The sequence below is a fragment of the Rhamphochromis longiceps genome, linkage group LG15 (assembly GCF_057381845.1).
Source record: "Rhamphochromis longiceps isolate RC_006_pf linkage group LG15, R_longiceps_female_GT1.1, whole genome shotgun sequence".
NCBI lineage: Eukaryota > Metazoa > Chordata > Actinopteri > Cichliformes > Cichlidae > Rhamphochromis > Rhamphochromis longiceps.
Window position 1 is genome coordinate 35,574,720 of NC_140571.1, and position 18,313 is coordinate 35,593,032.

At 39.0% G+C, this 18,313-nt stretch overlaps 1 protein-coding gene across 8 annotated transcripts in view; it reads left to right on the forward strand.

The window, feature by feature from the left end:
* The window catches only part of LOC146653023 (ankyrin repeat domain-containing protein 9), a 38,658-nt gene extending 30,362 nt beyond the window's left edge, over nt 1-8,296 (forward strand). Inside the window, exons 8-11 of one of the 8 annotated variants that reach the window (XR_014907538.1) lie at nt 5,065-5,128; nt 5,208-5,344; nt 6,130-6,222; nt 6,708-8,277. Coding sequence is in view for 1 of the 8 variants with exons in the window: in XM_085381583.1 (XP_085237709.1) it covers nt 2,682-3,611 (930 nt within the window). In the remaining 7 variants the exon portion in view is untranslated. Of the gene's footprint in view, nt 1-2,544; nt 5,129-5,207; nt 5,345-6,129; nt 6,223-6,707 lie in introns of those variants that run through there. The other 7 variants (XR_014907541.1, XR_014907542.1, XR_014907537.1 and 4 more) reach the window with 7 other exon arrangements.
* Nucleotides 8,297-18,313: the final 10,017 nt, after the last annotated feature.

Here is an 18,313-nt window from a genome sequence, read left to right on the forward strand (position 1 = left end):
AACATACTGCCACGGCTTAATTTCCTCTTTTTTTATGTTGCCACTCTCTCCTCCTCTAACTTATTTTAAAGACATACACTCTGCGGTGTCTAAATTTATTTGGAATGGCAAAAGGCCTAGGATACGTTTGTCAACATTGCAGCGGCCCAAATTGTTTGGTGGCCTGGCAGTACCAAACTTCGAGTTTTATTACTGGTCATTCCGAATCAGGGCGCTTAGTACGTGGGTCAACCCAGAGACTACTACTGCGTGGAAAATGATCGAATCCGCCAAGGCAGCACCGCATAGACTACAAGATCTTCTGTTTGCTAATTTTCCCACCAATACGCTCTACAACAACAACGAATTCGGACCTATTATTGCCAACTCTATACAGGTATGGAGGAAGATAGAAAGGTGGCTGGGTGCTCCAGTTAAATTTTGTAAAAGCTCACCACTCTGGCATAATTTAAAGTTACTATGTGGCAGCCGACCATTTGTTCAACCCTCTCGGTTCTCACTCGGGATAAACCTTTTTGATGATCTATTCAACGCCCAAGGCCTTTGCTCATTTCAGGACTTAAGGACACGTTTTTCTCTTCCTGCATCTTCTTACTTTGTATATCTGCAGCTCAGATCAGCTTTCAAAGCATGTGGTGTCCCCTGGGACTCTCCTCTTCCCTCTCATCCCATGTTGGACTGGATCCTGCCTAAATCTGGCAGACCCTCCGTTTCCAAAATCTACAACAAATTAGCCGAACATGGTATGAAGTCCCTGCCTATTGAATCTATTTGGGTCAGGGAACTGGGAGAACTACAGGTTAATATAGACTGGGATACAGTGTGGTCTAATCTGAGTTTGACTTCTAAGAACCTGGCGCATCCATTAATTCATTTCAAAACCATACACAGAACATACATTACACCCTATAGGAGGTTCCAGATGAAACTACAGGCTACGTATTACTGTCACATCTGCAATGATTCATCACCTGGCACGTTTTTGCACATGTTTTGGGACTGTCCTGTGGTATCCGATTTTTGGGTCTTTGTGAACTCTGTGTTATCTGAGGTGCTGGAAGTTTTTTATGTTCCCAATCCTGGTCTTTGTCTCCTTAATGATACCTCTGAAATCTCCTTAAAACAAATGCAATGCAAAATGTTGTTCGCTGGATTCACATCCGCAAAGAAGACTATTACAAAGCAATGGTTCTGTCCTGACATTTGTATGGAATCATTCTGTAGACGATGTCTTATCCGTGTTATTGGTTTTGAACATACCACAGCAAAATTAAATAAAGCTCGACCCACGACTGTTGATGCTTGGAAAATCTTCTCATCCAGAGTTATCTCCTGGAAGAGGCAATAATTGGTTTTAACTTTGTGTTTTTTGTGTCTTTTCTTTGCTGTCCCTATGCCTTGTTTGCTAATGTTTGCTTTGCTACTGCAGTTTACAGTTGTGCTGTATATGTCTGTACACCCCCCCCCCCCCAACCCCGTTTTAAATCAATAAAATGTTGATCACAAAAAAAAAACCAAAAAACTGCTAGCAAAATTCCAGGGAGCTGGCAAGATGGACTTTTGGCCATTTACAATAGAAATGTGCTTAGAAAGGCTCATTCTATTATTAATTGTGTGAACCATCCACTTCACAGTGAGTTTGAGTTGTTGCCTTCCGGCCGCCGTTTTAGAGTACCTCCAAGGAGGACTAAAAGACTCCAGGTCTCTTTTATCCCTACTGGGTCTTGTCTCCTTAATGGTAAGGGAGCGACCGTGGCTCAGGGGGTTGGGAATCGCAGCTGTAACCGGAAGGTTACAGATGCGATCCCTGGGCTCTCTGTCCTGGTCGTTGTGTCCTTGGGCAAGACACTTTACCCTACTTGCCTACTGGTGTTGGCCAGAGGGGCCGATGGCGCGATATGGCAGCCTCGCTTCTGTCAGTCTGCCACAGGGCAGCTGTGGCTACAACCGTAGCTGCCTCCACCAGTGTGTGAATGTGAGAGTGAATGAATAGTGGTATTGTAAAGCGCTTTGGGTGCCTTGAAAAGCGCTATATAAATCTAATCCATTATTATTATTATTATTATTATTATTATTAAATAATTGTCCTTGAACTTTCTATCATTATTATTGTTGTTATTATTTTATAGTATTGTTCTGTTTATTTTTATCCTGCTGCTAAACTAATTTCCCCTTGTGGGACAATAAAGAAATTGAATTGAATTGAAATTGAATTGAATAAGCTAATATCCATCATGAACAACACCTCCCACCCCCTGCATGAGACTGTACGAGCACTGAGCAGCTCGTTCAGCAGGAGACTTTTTCACCCACAATGCAGGAAGGAGCGCTACCGCAGCTCATTCTTAATTGCGATAGCAGTAGTTGTAGATTAGTAAACGTAGCATCAGCACCAAAATGCACTTGAACATAGATGTCAAAGTAACTTGTCTATCCTTTATCCTTCCAAGGATGCAGCCCAGCCCCCGAGTTTGGACACAGCCCTTATAATCAGCTCACAGCTCAACTGTCAATAAAGTTTGTAAAACCTTTTGACGTTTGTACGTTGTGCGCATGCGCCCTCGCACAGTACTGCAGAGGGCTCGAGCAGCTACAGGAATGTCGGTTATTTCAAACACTGACTCAGTAGGTCCCTGGACTCGAGCTTCTGTTGGGGAAATGGTAGTTTTTGCGCTCTGTGAATGAAACCGTGTAAGGTTCTGGGAATTTATATCACTCGGGTTGCCATGGCCTCTTTAACCGTCACTTCGGAGGCTCGGAGCGTCGAGAAGCATCGAAAGTCCTTCTCGCTGCTCTTCTACCGGGCCGTGCGGGACCTAAAGCCGGTCTGGATGTTGGAGGACATGCGGACGATGGAAACTTTTTACTTGGACGAGGACTCTGGCCAGAGGATTTACAGCCCGTCGGAGGCGTTGCTGTACGCTATAGTTCATGACCACCAGGCGTACGCTCAGTACCTCCTCAGCCGATACACGGATGAAGCGCTAGCAAAACCCGGGGAGCGCTTCTGCCCCTGCCCGTCCTCCGCGCCTCACCTCGCTATGGCTGTTCGCTACGACAGACGCTACATTCTCTGCCTCATCTTACAAGAAACCCACCGTATAGCCATTACCCCGTCCTACACGGACCGAGCCGGGTGTTTTCACATCGAGGACGGAAGAACCCCGCTACATCTGGCTTGCGAGCTTCTGCGTCCCGAGGCGGTCATCTTGCTCCTGGGGAGCGGGGCGTCCCCGTACGCCCAAGACCACAACGGCCTGACCCCGCTGGACATTACTTTGGAAAAGCTCAGAGACTCCACGGTGGTCAGAAGTGGGGAGAAAAGGCGGTGTCTGGACAACCTGCTCCTGTTTATGCCAAAAGTTCGCTTCAAAATGAAGGAAGCTCTGGTTGGAGAATCGGAGCGCTGGAGCAAGATGCTAGGCGAGGAGACCTACCTTTACCTGTCGGGAAGGAGCCCGGCGCCGTTGGTTCTCAGCGCCATGCAGACTGTTCTGCAGCAGCTGAGCCCTGCCAGCTTTCCGGACAGCCTACTCGAGCTGCCCATTCCCTCCTCCCTCAAACCACCGGGACTGCCTGTGAGCCAGCGGGACAGGCAGAGGGTGGTGTAGCATCAGTGACACATGCATGCCCTGTTTGGATACTGCTGTTTTAGCATGCTGTGTGTGAGCATTTGAAGATCCTGTATGGCTATTATAGGCCTGAACAGATAAAACACTAACAGTCAGGGAACAAATAGACTAAATTAATGTGATCTAATGATGCAACATAAGCCACGCTGATTCCACCGGAAGGAATAAAAAAGCCATACTGTAGCGTTTCACATTGATTCAGGTGCCATGAATCATTTATGTGTCTATGAAATGTTGTATCTAGTAATGATACAAGTGTATTGTATCAAAAGGACGGACAGACACTAATACTGACCTGTGTTACTGATGAATTTAATTTATTAAAATTATAGTATTTATCAGCAACATAAAGTAGTCATAAGAAAATGATCAGGTGACTTGAAAACATTTTGGATCTCTGTCTTTGAATAAATAAAAATTTAAGTGACTGTCTTCCTGGGCCTTCATTGACAGAACATGTTTGTTGCTAATGGAAATGAAGAAGGGGGTGCATACTGTAAGGAATCTAAGGAGCTTGGAAAGGAAGAAGCTTCTCCAGTTCTGAAGAAACTGAACTGGAGAAGCTTCAAGAGGTGAAACATCGTCAAGAAACTTAAAGAAGTCCAGTTGCTTTTCTTTCCAAGCTCCTTGTTTTACTATAGCCTGGGTGATTGAGAACCTACACAGACAGTAAGTTAAATATAATTATTAGTATAACAATGATTATTAAAATTAAAGATTTTAATATTTAGTAGTATTCGGTTTGAAAAGGTTTTCTGAAACTTCACTTGTTGGTACACAGAAGGTCTGATGCAGTTTGTAGATAAGGAACAAATTCAGCCTACACTCTAACAAATGAAACATGGGGTTTTTAAAAATTAATTCTTAGTTTTATGTTCAATATACTTAAAATTGTTAATCTTATGGGTGTAATTAATATTTTTAAATTTGATTTAATTAATTCTATACCGTTTTAATGTTAAATAATATTGATATTTCCAATTTATTGAACACATTTAATTAAATCCAAAGAGCCTTTTCCACATCCTTTCTGAGCATGCGCAGAGAATGAAAAAACTGAATGAAAGAACTCTGAATGACCTATTAAATAAAAGTGTAATATCTTTGACACCTAGCGATACAAACGATGATTTTACCAGCACAAACCGACAAACGGAGCACTAACCACCCAGTATACTTGATTTTATTTTTGGGGGCAAGTGGGTCACGTTCACAGAGTGGGCTGTTCCGGTATATAATGGTAAACGTGCTCACAGGAACAGATTTATGAAATGAGTAATAGAAATTTTGGAGCATTTGAAATTTAACTTGTATTATTAATACATTTTAAAAGAAATAGGAGTGTTCTTAAGTTTAGACCATCTCTGTGCTACCCCTTTGCATGTGTCTCACTGTAAACGATTAATTTTTTCTGTTTTTCTTTTTCTCTCAGGTTGCTGGTTGTGGAATTTGGAGCTGCGGAGATTTGAGCTGTGCTCCAAAAGTTCATGTTGAAGGTACCTAATGCTTGCATATTATTTACTTTTTCCTTAATACGCAATTTTACATTTTGAATTCTCTTATTTGGTCTTTTAGGTTATCACCACAGTTCCACTGCTGTCCACATTCATGAGCAGTCTTGACCAGTACTCTGACCAGTTGATGAAGATTCTACGAAAAAAAGGAGGGGAAACAGCGCGGCGGATCACAGCACCATTGTCTACAATTCACAGGTATTCTGTCTTGTTATAATGTTCTGTAACTAATAGATTAGTTGCAGGTTGATCTCAGGTCTGGTTATTAACCTGTATTTTTAACTTTCTTGGGTCATTTTATGCTTGTTCTCTCCTGCGTTATACTTCTCATCTCGCTTTTGGCTTATATTCTGGACTTGGTCCTGACACAAAGCAGAACTAAGTAACTCATGCCCCTAGAGGCCATAAGTGCCGCTGCTGGCATTGTAGCTTTTTTCTTTTCTTTTTTTTGTTACTCATTAATTGTCCAAAGGAATAATTAGCTACACTGAGAAAAGACAAAGGCAGACAACATTTCACATTTCGCCACAACTCAGTGACACAATAGATTATTTTTTTTCACTCAAACTTGGTATAAATACTGCAAATGTGGTGGTAGCCCGCATACCTCATATTAACGTGACAGTGTGTAGTTTTTGTCATTAATTTTTGGAAATCTCTATCAAAATGTTTTTGATTCCTTTGAACAGCACTCCTATGCAACAACACTTTTCGGGTGGTACACCACGCTAAAGCTGCATTTTCCGCGACCCAATGTATCGCAATCAGTGTAATTGGACTCATAACTTATAATCTTTATGGGAATGAATTGGTAAGCTTCTCATTCTCTAACACAAAATACTACTTGCTTGCAAAAAGCATGTTTAAAATTACTTAGAAACAATTATGAATTGGTTAAACAACAATAAAAATTGACTTAAGTTTTGTGGGGGTCTCTAAAAACTTCAAAAAAGTAATTGCGCTGCATGTGTTGTTTTGTTTAGAGTTCCCGAATCGAAGTGAAGCGTGAATGCATCCTTAAAGCTGTGATTATATACCTGAATGAGAACCCTGAAAATCTCATCAAAGAGTACATGGTAAGTTTATTTTTAAAGGGATATTCCACCCCTCAGTAAAATTTTGACTGTCATAATTCCCAGAGTTTTGTAAGTTGAAAAATGTATTTTCTAAACAAGCCCAGGCATTCTCCTGTTCTGGCAGCAATCAGTTTTCTTTAAATTAGCTTACAACAATAAAGTGCATGGGAAATACTAGGATTTTGTTTCCATTCACTTACATTGTTTTATGCAAAACTAAAGAAAATGACCCTGGTCAGCAGAATATTGATAATATTATTAATGTATACTCCTTCTGCCCTCTGTCCATGTTTCATGTATCTTCTTCTTGGTCTTTATTGGTGATTGTCTTAAATCCACATTTTTCTTTGGTCTGTTCTCCTCAGTCTCATTCAGGGATATGTGTAATTAGGATAGTGTGGACCATTTGAACTAAAATGCAGTGAATAGATAGATGATGCAAGGACCAAAATACAACAGATTTAAAATATTTCTGTCCTTTTCAGGATTTCAACGTGATGGAAGCTGAAGAGCTTGAGAGGATGGATTTGGCGTGTTTATAAAATAATCCATGAAGGAGCACAGCCTGATGACTCCCTTGAAGATGTTGGCATCATTATTGAGAGATGCACCGTCTTGCAGGATCTTCACGATGTGGCGAGCGGGTGTGCACTTTTGTTTGGGCTAATTTACTGCCTCAATCTGAGTTACCCAAAGCCACTTCGCATTTGAGTTCTTCCAGAAGGTGCTCATGGGACTGGAAGACAAAAAACTGTCTAACAAAATACAAGTGCTGAAGAACAAACTCTGCCAAAAGGAGACGCAATGACTCTTCTAGATCGAAATGTCTCCCAAAATAAGTGCTCTGTTTCACTGTTTAAAAGTTCATAAATATATATATGTTGATCTTTGTTTGTAAATATTTTGTCATAGCTTTAATATTTAAGAGATTTACTGAATGCCATTTTTCTTTTGATTGTGGAAAAGAAAACATAATTCAGAAACTTGAGTTTTTGGAACTGGGGACAAAATTACGCAGATGGATATATTTCCTTGTTTCACAACATTTTCTTCAGTTTGAGTTGCTGTGGTAATTCTGCAGACTGTAGCCATTGTAGACCTACAACTGTAGATCCTGAAATCATTCTGTCAGGTTTGACATCCTACTCCTCACTACACTGTCACTTAGTTGAAACTGGAAAGTTGTTTCAGATGTTTACATTTTATTTTACACACTTCATTTAATGTTGCATTATGCAGTGTTGTTTCCCTGTTTAAGCTTTGCCTCGTTGAAGGCTTTTGTTCAAGTTGTTAAAGCAACACAATTTTTTTTTTTTGTATTTACACTTCATATTAGTTCTCGTGTACCAGGTTTCCATTGTAGGTCAAGGATCTTGAGTGTTATAAATGTTAAAGTGTATGTGCAAACAAATGTGAAAAGGTTCTAAGGTTGTCACCTGTACTCAAGTTAAGTACTGGATTTTTGGTCTTAGCATTTAATTAAGAATATTTTGAGATTTGCTATATGCATTTTTTTATTGTAAAATTTATTATATAATAGAAAACTTATAATTCTGAATCAGATTTTTGTAACTGGGGACTAAATCGTTTTTACCTTTGTGTCACTTAAGTATTTTCTGTAATTGCATTATACAGTGATTTTTAAGTTGCTGTGGTAAATCTGCAGATCTGACTATAATCACAAGTTGTATTGAATTTGACATCTTATGGCACACTACAATGTCACTTTGTTGAAACTCGAAAGTTGTTTCCAATGTTTAAATTTTGGTCATGCACTTTAAGCATTTAATATTGCCTTATGCAGTGTTGTTCCCTGTCGAAGCTTTGCCTTGTTAAGGCTCACCGTAAATAAAGTTGTTGATGCAGCACCCTTTTTTTGCATTTACACTTTATGTAAGCTTTGGTGTAAGAGTTTTCTATTGAAGTGCAAGGATCTTGAATGTTATAAATGGTAACGTGTGAGCAAGTGTAAAAAGGTTTTTGAGTTGTCACCTGTACTCTGTAGTTAAGTGTTAGACCTTTGCTGAAGACCTCTGAAAGGTCCAAACACCTAATTACAATGTATAGATGACAACTCAGGAACCTTTCTAGACTTGTTTTGTTGATACCTAAACATTTACCATATAGATGAAACTATTAATTAAATCATAATTAAGCAAATTAATTAGGTCCAAAACTCAATCTAAATGGTGCCATTAAATTCAAATTAATATTGTCAATTGAACCTAAAGCAATACAGTTAATAAAATTAACAAAGTATTTAAATTCTATTTAATGGTGTTAAATAGTAACAATGAAAGGAAAGCTGTTGTTTTTATAGAACAATTTCACTTCTGATATACATCACCATTGAAATTGCAGATAATAACCATATTGATTTATGTTTAATTGACCAGGTTTTGTGGAAAAGATTGCCTTAACTTTGTCAATTAAATCCAACGTTTTATTTCTTAGAGTGTAGAAAACATTTGTATATACAGTGTACACAAGAGTTTGTGTGTATAGACTAACCAATACTAAAACTGAAGATATTTCCTCTATTTGTATTGTATTGTAGCTTAGTGATCCAAGCTCACAAAATTGTTTCCAATTAAGTTTGTTTTGTTTTGGGTTTTTCTTGGTCTGGTTTTCATTTAATATTTCTATTTCATATTTATGATAACCTTGGTTTTGAACCTGCTGAAGGGTTTTCAGGAGGTTTTACCTGCAGGTGGTGGGAAGCAACAAAGTAGAAATACTTTGTTAGCTTTTGAATAACTTTTGATTTTTGCCCCAACAGCTGAATATAAACACCTCCTTTCTGGTCATTACATTTTCAGAATAGGCTTGTTCGTTGGGTTTAACACATTTGAGGGTTTTGCTTTTGTTTTGTTTTTTTCCATCTCTGCATGCCTTCAAACATCAGACTTATTTGAGCCAAAATGGAAAAGCACCCTTCAATTATTATCACGGGAAACACAAGGTCCTTGGGCAGTGAGATACAGTGGCTTGCAAAAGGATTCTGCCCCCTTGAACCTTTCCACATTTTGTCTGACTGAGCTGGAGTTGTTTTGCAAAGAAGAATGGGAAAGGATTTCAGTCTCTAGATGTGCAAAGCTGGTAGAAACATACCCTAAAACACTGGCAGCTGTAATTGCAGCAAAAGGTGGTTCTACAAAGTATTGACTCTTAATAATTATGCACACCCCACTTTTCAGTTATTTTTTGTAAAAAAATGTTTGGAATCGTATGATTTTCGTTCCACTTCTCACGTGTACACCACTTTGTATTGGTTTATCACGTGGAATTCCAATAAAATTGATTCATGTTTGTGGCTGTAATGTGACAAAATGTGGAAAAGTTCAAGACGGCCGAAAACTTTTGCAAGCCACTGTACATAAGCTTGTTGCTGCAAGTCTACTGCAGAGCATGAACAGGTAGAAACAAAGGCTGCTACTTTTTGCAGCTCTGTTTGCTGTAATCAGGTTGCACAGTTGTTTTCATAATCTTGTTTAAAGCCTCAGAAAATCTGAAGATGACCATATAATGCAAAAAAAGCAATTTGCATAATGCATCATTTCCAGCTTTAACTTTGGATCTATCCATTATAAATAAGATTAATGCTTATCCAATTCAAAGCAAACTAGAAAAATTTGCATTTCCTGCAAAAATGCAGTGTGGATGCTTTAAAGCTGAAGCTGTATGCAAAAACTAGCTGAAAAAGCTGAAAAGTTGCAGAAATTGTAAAAACTTTGCAGAAGCAAAGGAACTTTGCTAAAATGGAATAACTTAGCAGAACTGCAATATCTTAGAGGAAACATAATACTTGGCAGAAATACAATAGCATAGCAGAACTTAACAGAAATATTGTAACTTACCAGAAACATGATAACTTCTCAAAAATACAAGAATTTAGGAGAAATAGTATAAGATAACAGAAAGAATATATTTAGCCAAAAACACTTAAGCATTACAGAAACACTATGATTTAGAAAAATAGTACAACAGAGCAGAAATACTGTGATTTACCAGAGACACTGTGATGGACTATGAATATTGTAATTTTAAATCAATACTATGTTTTAGCACAAATACTATCATTTGGCAGAAATACTATGTTTCAGCACAAATACTCTGGTTTAGCACAAATAGTATAACATAGCAGAAATACAATTATATAGCAGAAATGCTATATTTAGAAAGAAAAATATAATATAGTAGAAATAGTATGATTTAACAGAAATACTACAATATAGCATAATAACAATGATTTAGAACAAATACTATGATTGAGCAGAATAGTAATAACTTAAGTGAAAATACTGGAAAAGTAAGATGACAAGCTGAAAAAAAAAACGGAACATGGTTAAGTTCCCTCAAAACTAATTGTTGTTCACCTGTGAAAAAAAATTAAAGAAATAAAAATAAATTTAAAAAACAAGAAGGACCAGCCAACAGATACACACGAAATCAAGTATGTATACACAAATGCACAGAGAGAGAGACACACGGAGGGTCTATGCCAGTCAACCAGTCTGAATATATATTTTTTTTTTCCAACAATGAGATGCTGCCCTAAAGAGGGTCTCTCTCTCTCTCTCTCTCTCTCTCTCTCTCTCTCTCTCTCTCTCTCTCTCATGCACACACACACACAGGGAGAGAGAAGCATGTTTTCAGTCAAGCAGCCTGGGAGCTGCTGAATTTGAATCCACAGAGGCTGTGTACTTTTTCCCGCCAAAACAGGTGCACATACGCAGCACAGAGACAGGATTTTTGTAGTCTATTTCTCGTAGTGAGGATTCCCCTCAAACAAATGACCATAATTTCCTAACTGTATTGGCCAGAACGGTCATTCTTACACCATTTTGTTCAGAAGAGATGGGGGAATCTTAAAGTGTTGACAATTTATCATTAAAATATTAATTATTAAAGATATTTGACTTCTAATGCACCATAACTGAGTAGAGCAAAGCAAAAACTGCCTTGACTTGCCCTCAAACAACGCTTTCTAACTCTAAATCTACTTGGAGTATCAGTATCATTCTTTCACCGTAAGAGACAGCAGGCTTTGGTGAACAATCATGGAAATTTCCAGGTCTCTGTGGAAATCCAACAAAAAGTTATGACGAGAGAAAAAAGTGGTTCATTTCCAGAGTTTGAAATCTGAAGAAATCTGAGCGAAGGACAAATTTCCTACCCTCAAACAAGTCCAACTCATTTCAGAACGGTAATAGGTGAGTAAATAATTCTTGAATTGTGAGCGTCAGGAGTGTCTGAAGATATACTGGGACAAGCCTTATGTCTTAACTTTGCTTCGTTAAGGAGATATGACGATTCGAATATGCCTCTTATTACAGAAATCAAGCGGTGATTTTGAACAAACTCTCCATTGACTTTCTATGGAGAGTTTTGCAACTTTGTGTTGGTCTGAGGAGATTTGCCAGAATTCTATAAATCCCACAACAATGATAGTGACATTTTCAGAAAGCCAGCAAAAATACCTACGTTTTGATGTATAATTTATGGAAGTTGAGTGAAAATTGAGCAAGTAGCAAGAAGTTGTTCGGACATGAAGAGAAGACTGCAAAACCTTCAGTGGCACACTGGAAGCCAAGTGCAAAGCAACCATAACAACACATGTATTTTGTGAAAAATCACAATTTTGCAACTGAAAACTTTAAGAGGCATAAAAGTAAAACGGTAAAAGATTTGAAAAAGCTGATTTATACCTGAATAGCCCAATAATTTGAGAACATTTTAAAGTTTGAATGGTTGTTCTAGGTGAAAATATGAGGAAGTAGTTAAGTTTCAAAAACAAGCAAATTTTAGCAGAATTGCAGAAGTTTCCCATTCATTTCAATGGGACAAATTAAGCTTAATATTTTAAAAAGTATAATAGTGAAAAATACCAAAAGACTAGAGATGGCACGATACCACTTTTTTATGTCCGATACCGATACCGATATCATAAATTTGGATATCTGCCGATACCGATATGAATCCGATATAGTGTTTTTTAATCAACAAAACTGTTTTTTAAATATCTTGCTGCATTTTGTATAAGTTCATACTCAAGTTTAAAACAACAACTACACTAAAGCTATTCTGTTATACCTGTATGCAAAAAAAAAAATTTCATAGTTCAGCAATACTGATCAATCTAATAAACTTAAACCTACACCATCCTCCCTATTCTGGTATTTTAAAGAGTACTTAGCATAAATATTAAGCAACCTAACTAATAGGGTTCCAACTCCCAGCAACGACAAAAATAAATAAATAAAAAATAGGGAACCACCCCTCACGCTCCACCTCATGATGCTTAATCAACGTAATCAACCTTAATTTGATGCAGTGTGAAAAAAAATGCACAGAAATCAATTATTTTTCAAGAAATATTAAATAGATTCAACATCTTTCTTCAACAAAATTGCAGACTGCACAGATGGTACCTTCCCAAAGGAAAAAGTACTATAGCTTACTAGGGTATATATATTAGACTTAATAGTTACTATATACAGTAATTGACTTCTATTCATTTTACATCAAATTGAAACTTTGGGTGTCAGATAATTATTTATTAAAAGCTAGACATTTTAAATGAGAATAAGAAAGAAAAGTATGTCTTTGTGCCCCCTTTTCCCTGTTAATGCCCTATCGGCCCCCCTGGCTAAACTTTGCTAGATCCGCCCCTGCACAGTTACCAGCGTCAGCTACGTAGAAAAAGATCCTGGTGTAGAAAGTAATATTAAATACATTCTAACAACAGCTGATCAAGCTTAAACGTGCTGCTGTTGTTCAGCCCCTGGTTTCCTCTTTCTGGTGCAAAGTGGGCCAAAAGCAAACAAGAGACACGGACTCGCGACAGAAAAGCCGATCAGCTGATCGTTAAGCAGTTTCATGATTGAAGTAGCAGCAGGAGAGGCAGTCGCTTGTTAAGCTTAACGCAGGAATGCTTTACAAACATTCAGAGATGGACTTACACACTTGCTGTACTTCTCTCGGGATAACTTTGTCGGAGATGAAATGCCGGGTTGCTAGCGAAGCTCCAAATGCTATCCAGACCACCGACAGGTCCCGCATGCCACAGCCTCTCTATCACGTGATGCATACTGCTCCGACGTGCTAACGTTCTGAGGTGAGTTACGGCGTGTTGCAAGTTTTGTGAGGTGCTTTCGTGATATTTAATGGATCGGATTACATTTTTTATTTTTCTCCGATATCCGATCCAGTAATTTAGGTCAGTATCGGACCGATACCGATACGTAATATCGGATCGGTCCATCTCTACAAAAGACATAGCACACATTAGCAGAATTAACAGAATAGTTTAAAATTTGAACGGTGAAAATCGGCTGAAAATTGTGGAAGTAGTTAAGTGCCAAAAAGTGTACGGAAGTCCCAAGAGGAACTCAATAGTGTGGATGCTTAAAGCATCCACACAATGATAGAAACCAAAGGAGTGCAGGCATAGTGATCAGATTGATAGCAGCAGCAAAGTGAAAGGTGTATTTTACTATAACTGCTGCCAAAAACAGCCAGGGGGTCGAGAGGTGATGGTTATTCTTTTTAATTGATTATTGCCATTTTAGTCACTACTCAACTGCAGCGCTCGCCTGCCGTCTGCTGGCCAAGGAGCAGTCACAGCAAGCTGGAAATTAGCACTCCCAGCAATATATTACACCCTCCCTTCTTCAAAAGAAACACAGACCAGAGCCCTGATATCCACAAGCAACACAGCAAGTCTTTCAGGTGGCTTCAATGTTCTGCCTTACTTGGTGGTGTATGGCACTGAAACTTGAACATTTTCGAAACAGACCTGTTACTTTAGGTTTAATAACTCAGTAAATATCAGGGAACATACAAACTGTTTGTGTACAGTCTGTTGCACTGTGTGTTGCTAGCTAAAGATTCACCTGCTGTATTTCCCAGGGAGATCCACAAAGACGTAAGCGAGACAGGAGAGGAAAAAGAGATATATTTAAAAGATATATTTAATAGTAAGGACTGCTCAGTGACACTTGATAAACTGTAGATTTAAAGATTACATGTAAAGTCATTATTAAGGGGTGGCTGTAACTCAGGAGGTAGAGCAGGTCATCTGGTTATCTACTCATGTGCATGCCAAATATCCTTGGGCAAGATACTACTCAAGATAGAAAGCTTAGAAAAAGTGCTTGCATCAATGGGTGAACAAGGTAATTTGTATCAAGCACTCTGAGTGCTCAGGTGCTGAAGAAGTCTATTTACCATTTTGAATTACATCTGTAAACAGTCTTTAAATGAATTATATATTTTCATATTGTGGCGTTTCCTGCAAAACAAAGTATACTAATTTTGTGTTATTGAAATGTTGCATGAAAATGCTCTGTAGTTTTGTACGGGATAAACGGGTTAGCTGGCAGTACTGTGGTGAAATCACAGTAAGACACTGTGTGGGTGGGACTGGTGCTAATTGGCTGCGGAGAAAGAAGACCCAATTTGAGGTCTAATTGATCTGTGACAAGTAGCAGGGCAGACCTGCAACAGGTCACTAGTCTGTCACTTTAACTCATAAACATCAATAATTAATTACTTAAACTCAAATTGCTATTTTTTCATGAATTTGTTTAAATATTATGTGTGAAACCAGATAAATAGTAAGGTTCATGGACACCACATGCAGTCAGACGAAGAAGTCTATTCTAGTCAAGCAACTTTGACTACAAGCCTCATGCAGCCTTTCACACAGCACTCTTACTCTATGCTTTTAAGCACTTCATTTTACATTAATGCACACGCACTCGCTCTGATGGATGAGTCACGGGCACCTAGGGGTTCAGTGTCTTGCCAAGGATATTTCAACATGCAGACTGGAGGATCCAGGGATCCAACCACCAATTTTGTCATTAGTAGACAACGCGGTCTATCTCCTTAGCTGCTTAGTCTGGCACCCCCTACCTTACAGACCCAATACATGTCCTCAGTGTGTAGGGGTCATGATACATTTAGGTCTGAGAATATGTTAAATGATAATGTAGTAAAATATTTTTATTGACCTTATCCAGCCAACTTACACATACAGTATGTGTTGCCAACTTGTTACATGGTTGGTCTATGAAATTACAGTTGCCAATTCTCATTTTTTGTCACACATCTGTGAGGGTGGATCCTCAACAGGTGACACAATAGTGGTTGCTGTTTAATTTACTGAGCTAACTAATGACATCAGATTTTATTTGAGTGTATTAGGATGGAGTGAAGGTGAAATTTCAGAAAATGTAATGCAACTTTACATAGAAAAAGAAAACAGCTATTTTATTCTTGTGAAAAACAAAGAGGAAGTATTGATTTGCTACCTTTTGAATACATATGCACACTTTCTTACATGTACAAGTGTTATTTCATCTTGTTATTCTGATGCTTTCTTTACTGCCGTCCTGAGCATCCTTTATTAAAACAACAACAAAAACTCTTTCTTCTTTGTTTGCCTCAGTTATGCAGCACACAGATCATTGCTGTCATCCATGAAATTAAGCAGGTAAATACAACTGGCTTACTACCTGGAGTGCACCTACATACATGATGTGTAACGCAAGCTCACATGCAGGCAAAGCATTGCAGAAGTAGGGCACATGCTTCTTGTGCACTAATAGAATTGTATTACATGAATATAGCTCAAGGTTAAGTTAGCATTACACAAAAACACCTTATAGAAACATTGCCAGGAGTTACTTTTTTACTGTTTTTGAGTGGCTAGACTGATGAATGCGTACACAGTTCCCCTGTAAGCCAAATACTTACTTAATGGCAAATACATTTTACGATGATGGCAATTTAGGGTTGTTCTTATTTTAAACCAGTGGAGGTGGTGCAATCCTAATTTATCTTATTTTATCCATCCATCTTCTTCCATTTATCCGGGGCCAGGTCACGAGCCAGCCAGGCACTTAACTTATTTTAACAAAAATAAATACATTTATTGTAAGCTTAGTCTTTTTATCCTTCCAGGGAAATAAAACCCCTAATACAATGCTCTAAAGGTAAAATCAGATTTACAACACTAAAACATTTTTTGACAAGAAACCACATTATTTCGTTTATGTACACATTTCTAAAATAACTGGTCATATTTTATGTATTGTCACTTAGTGTGGTAGCTAGAACATATAAATAAGATGGTTTTGCAACATTTGGAAGGCATAGCCTTCTAGTTCAACTCTTTGAACCTGTTTTTCAGTGAAGTGGTAAGAAATCAAACAAGTCCCAAAACGTTGATTCTGCTCGTCGCTCATCCAAGTGATGAGTGACTGCAGGTTTCCCCAACCACTTAAAGAGTACATTTGCATAATGACTAAAACTAGCACCACTGGCGAACAATAGGAGGTTGGTTTCTTGCATATTGTCGTGACCATTGATCAACAACCACTAATCAAAGACCACTGATCAATGGCCACGAGTACCATGAGTTGAGGAATGGCTGCAATCACAGCATTGTAAGATGGTGAAAGATGTACCCTTAGCCCCCCTCCTCGATTCAGAGAAAGTTTTTCCCTTTTCACGTACAGTGGGGCAAAAAAGTATTTAGTCAGCCACCGATTGTGCAAGTTCCCCCACCTAAAATGATGACAGAGGTCAGTAATTTGCACCAGAGGTACACTTCAACTGTGAGAGACAGAATGTGAAAAAAAAATCCATGAATTCACATGGTAGGATTTGTAAAGAATTTATTCGTAAATCAGGGTGGAAAATAAGTATTTGGTCAATAACAAAAATACAACTCAATACTTTGTAACATAACCTTTGTTGGCAATAACAGAGGTCAAACGTTTACTATAGGTCTTTACCAGGTTTGCACACACAGTAGCTGGTATTTTGGCCCATTCCTCCATGCAGATCTTCTCGAGAGCAGTGATGTTTTGGGGCTGTCGCCGAGCAACACGGACTTTCAACTCCCGCCACAGATTTTCTATGGGGTTGAGGTCTGGAGACTGGCTAGGCCACTCCAGGACTTTCAAATGCTTCTTACGGAGCCACTCCTTTGTTGCCCGGGCGGTGTGTTTTGGATCATTGTCATGTTGGAAGACCCAGCCTCGTTTCATCTTCAAAGTTCTCACTGATGGAAGGAGGTTTTGGCTCAAAATCTCACGATACATGGCCCCATTCATTCTGTCCTTAACACGGATCAGTCGTCCTGTCCCCTTGGCAGAAAAACAGCCCCATAGCATGATGTTTCCACCCCCATGCTTCACAGTAGGTATGGTGTTCTTGGGATGCAACTCAGTATTCTTCGTCCTCCAAACACGACGAGTTGAGTTTATACCAAAAAGTTCTACTTTGGTTTCATCTGACCACATGACATTCTCCCAATCCTCTGCTGTATCATCCATGTGCTCTCTGGCAAACTTCAGACGGGCCTGGACATGCACTGGCTTCAGCAGCGGAACACGTCTGGCACTGCGGGATTTGATTCCCTGCCGTTGTAGTGTGTTACTGATGGTGACCTTTGTTACTTTGGTCCCAGCTCTCTGCAGGTCATTCACCAGGTCCCCCCGTGTGGTTCTGGGATCTTTGCTCACCGTTCTCATGATCATTTTGACCCCACGGGATGAGATCTTGCGTGGAGCCCCAGATCGAGGGAGATTATCAGTGGTCTTGTATGTCTTCCATTTTCTGATGATTGCTCCCACAGTTGATTTTTTCACACCATGCTGCTTGCCTATTGTAGATTCACTCTTCCCAGTCTGGTGCAGGTCTACAATACTTTTCCTGGTGTCCTTCGAAAGCTCTTTGGTCTTGGCCATGGCGGAGTTTGGAGTCTGACTGTTTGAGGCTGTGGACAGGTGTCTTTTATACAGATGATGAGTTCAAACAGGTGCCATTCATACAGGTAACGAGTGGGGGACAGAAAAGCTTCTTACAGAAGATGTTACAGGTCTGTGAGAGCCAGAGGTTTTCCTTGTTTGAGGTGACCAAATACTTATTTTCCACCCTGATTTACGAATAAATTCTTTACAAATCCTACCATGTGAATTCATGGATTTTTTTCTCACATTCTGTCTCTCACAGTTGAAGTGTACCTCTGGTGCAAATTACTGACCTCTGTCATCATTTTAAGTGGGGGAACTTGCAC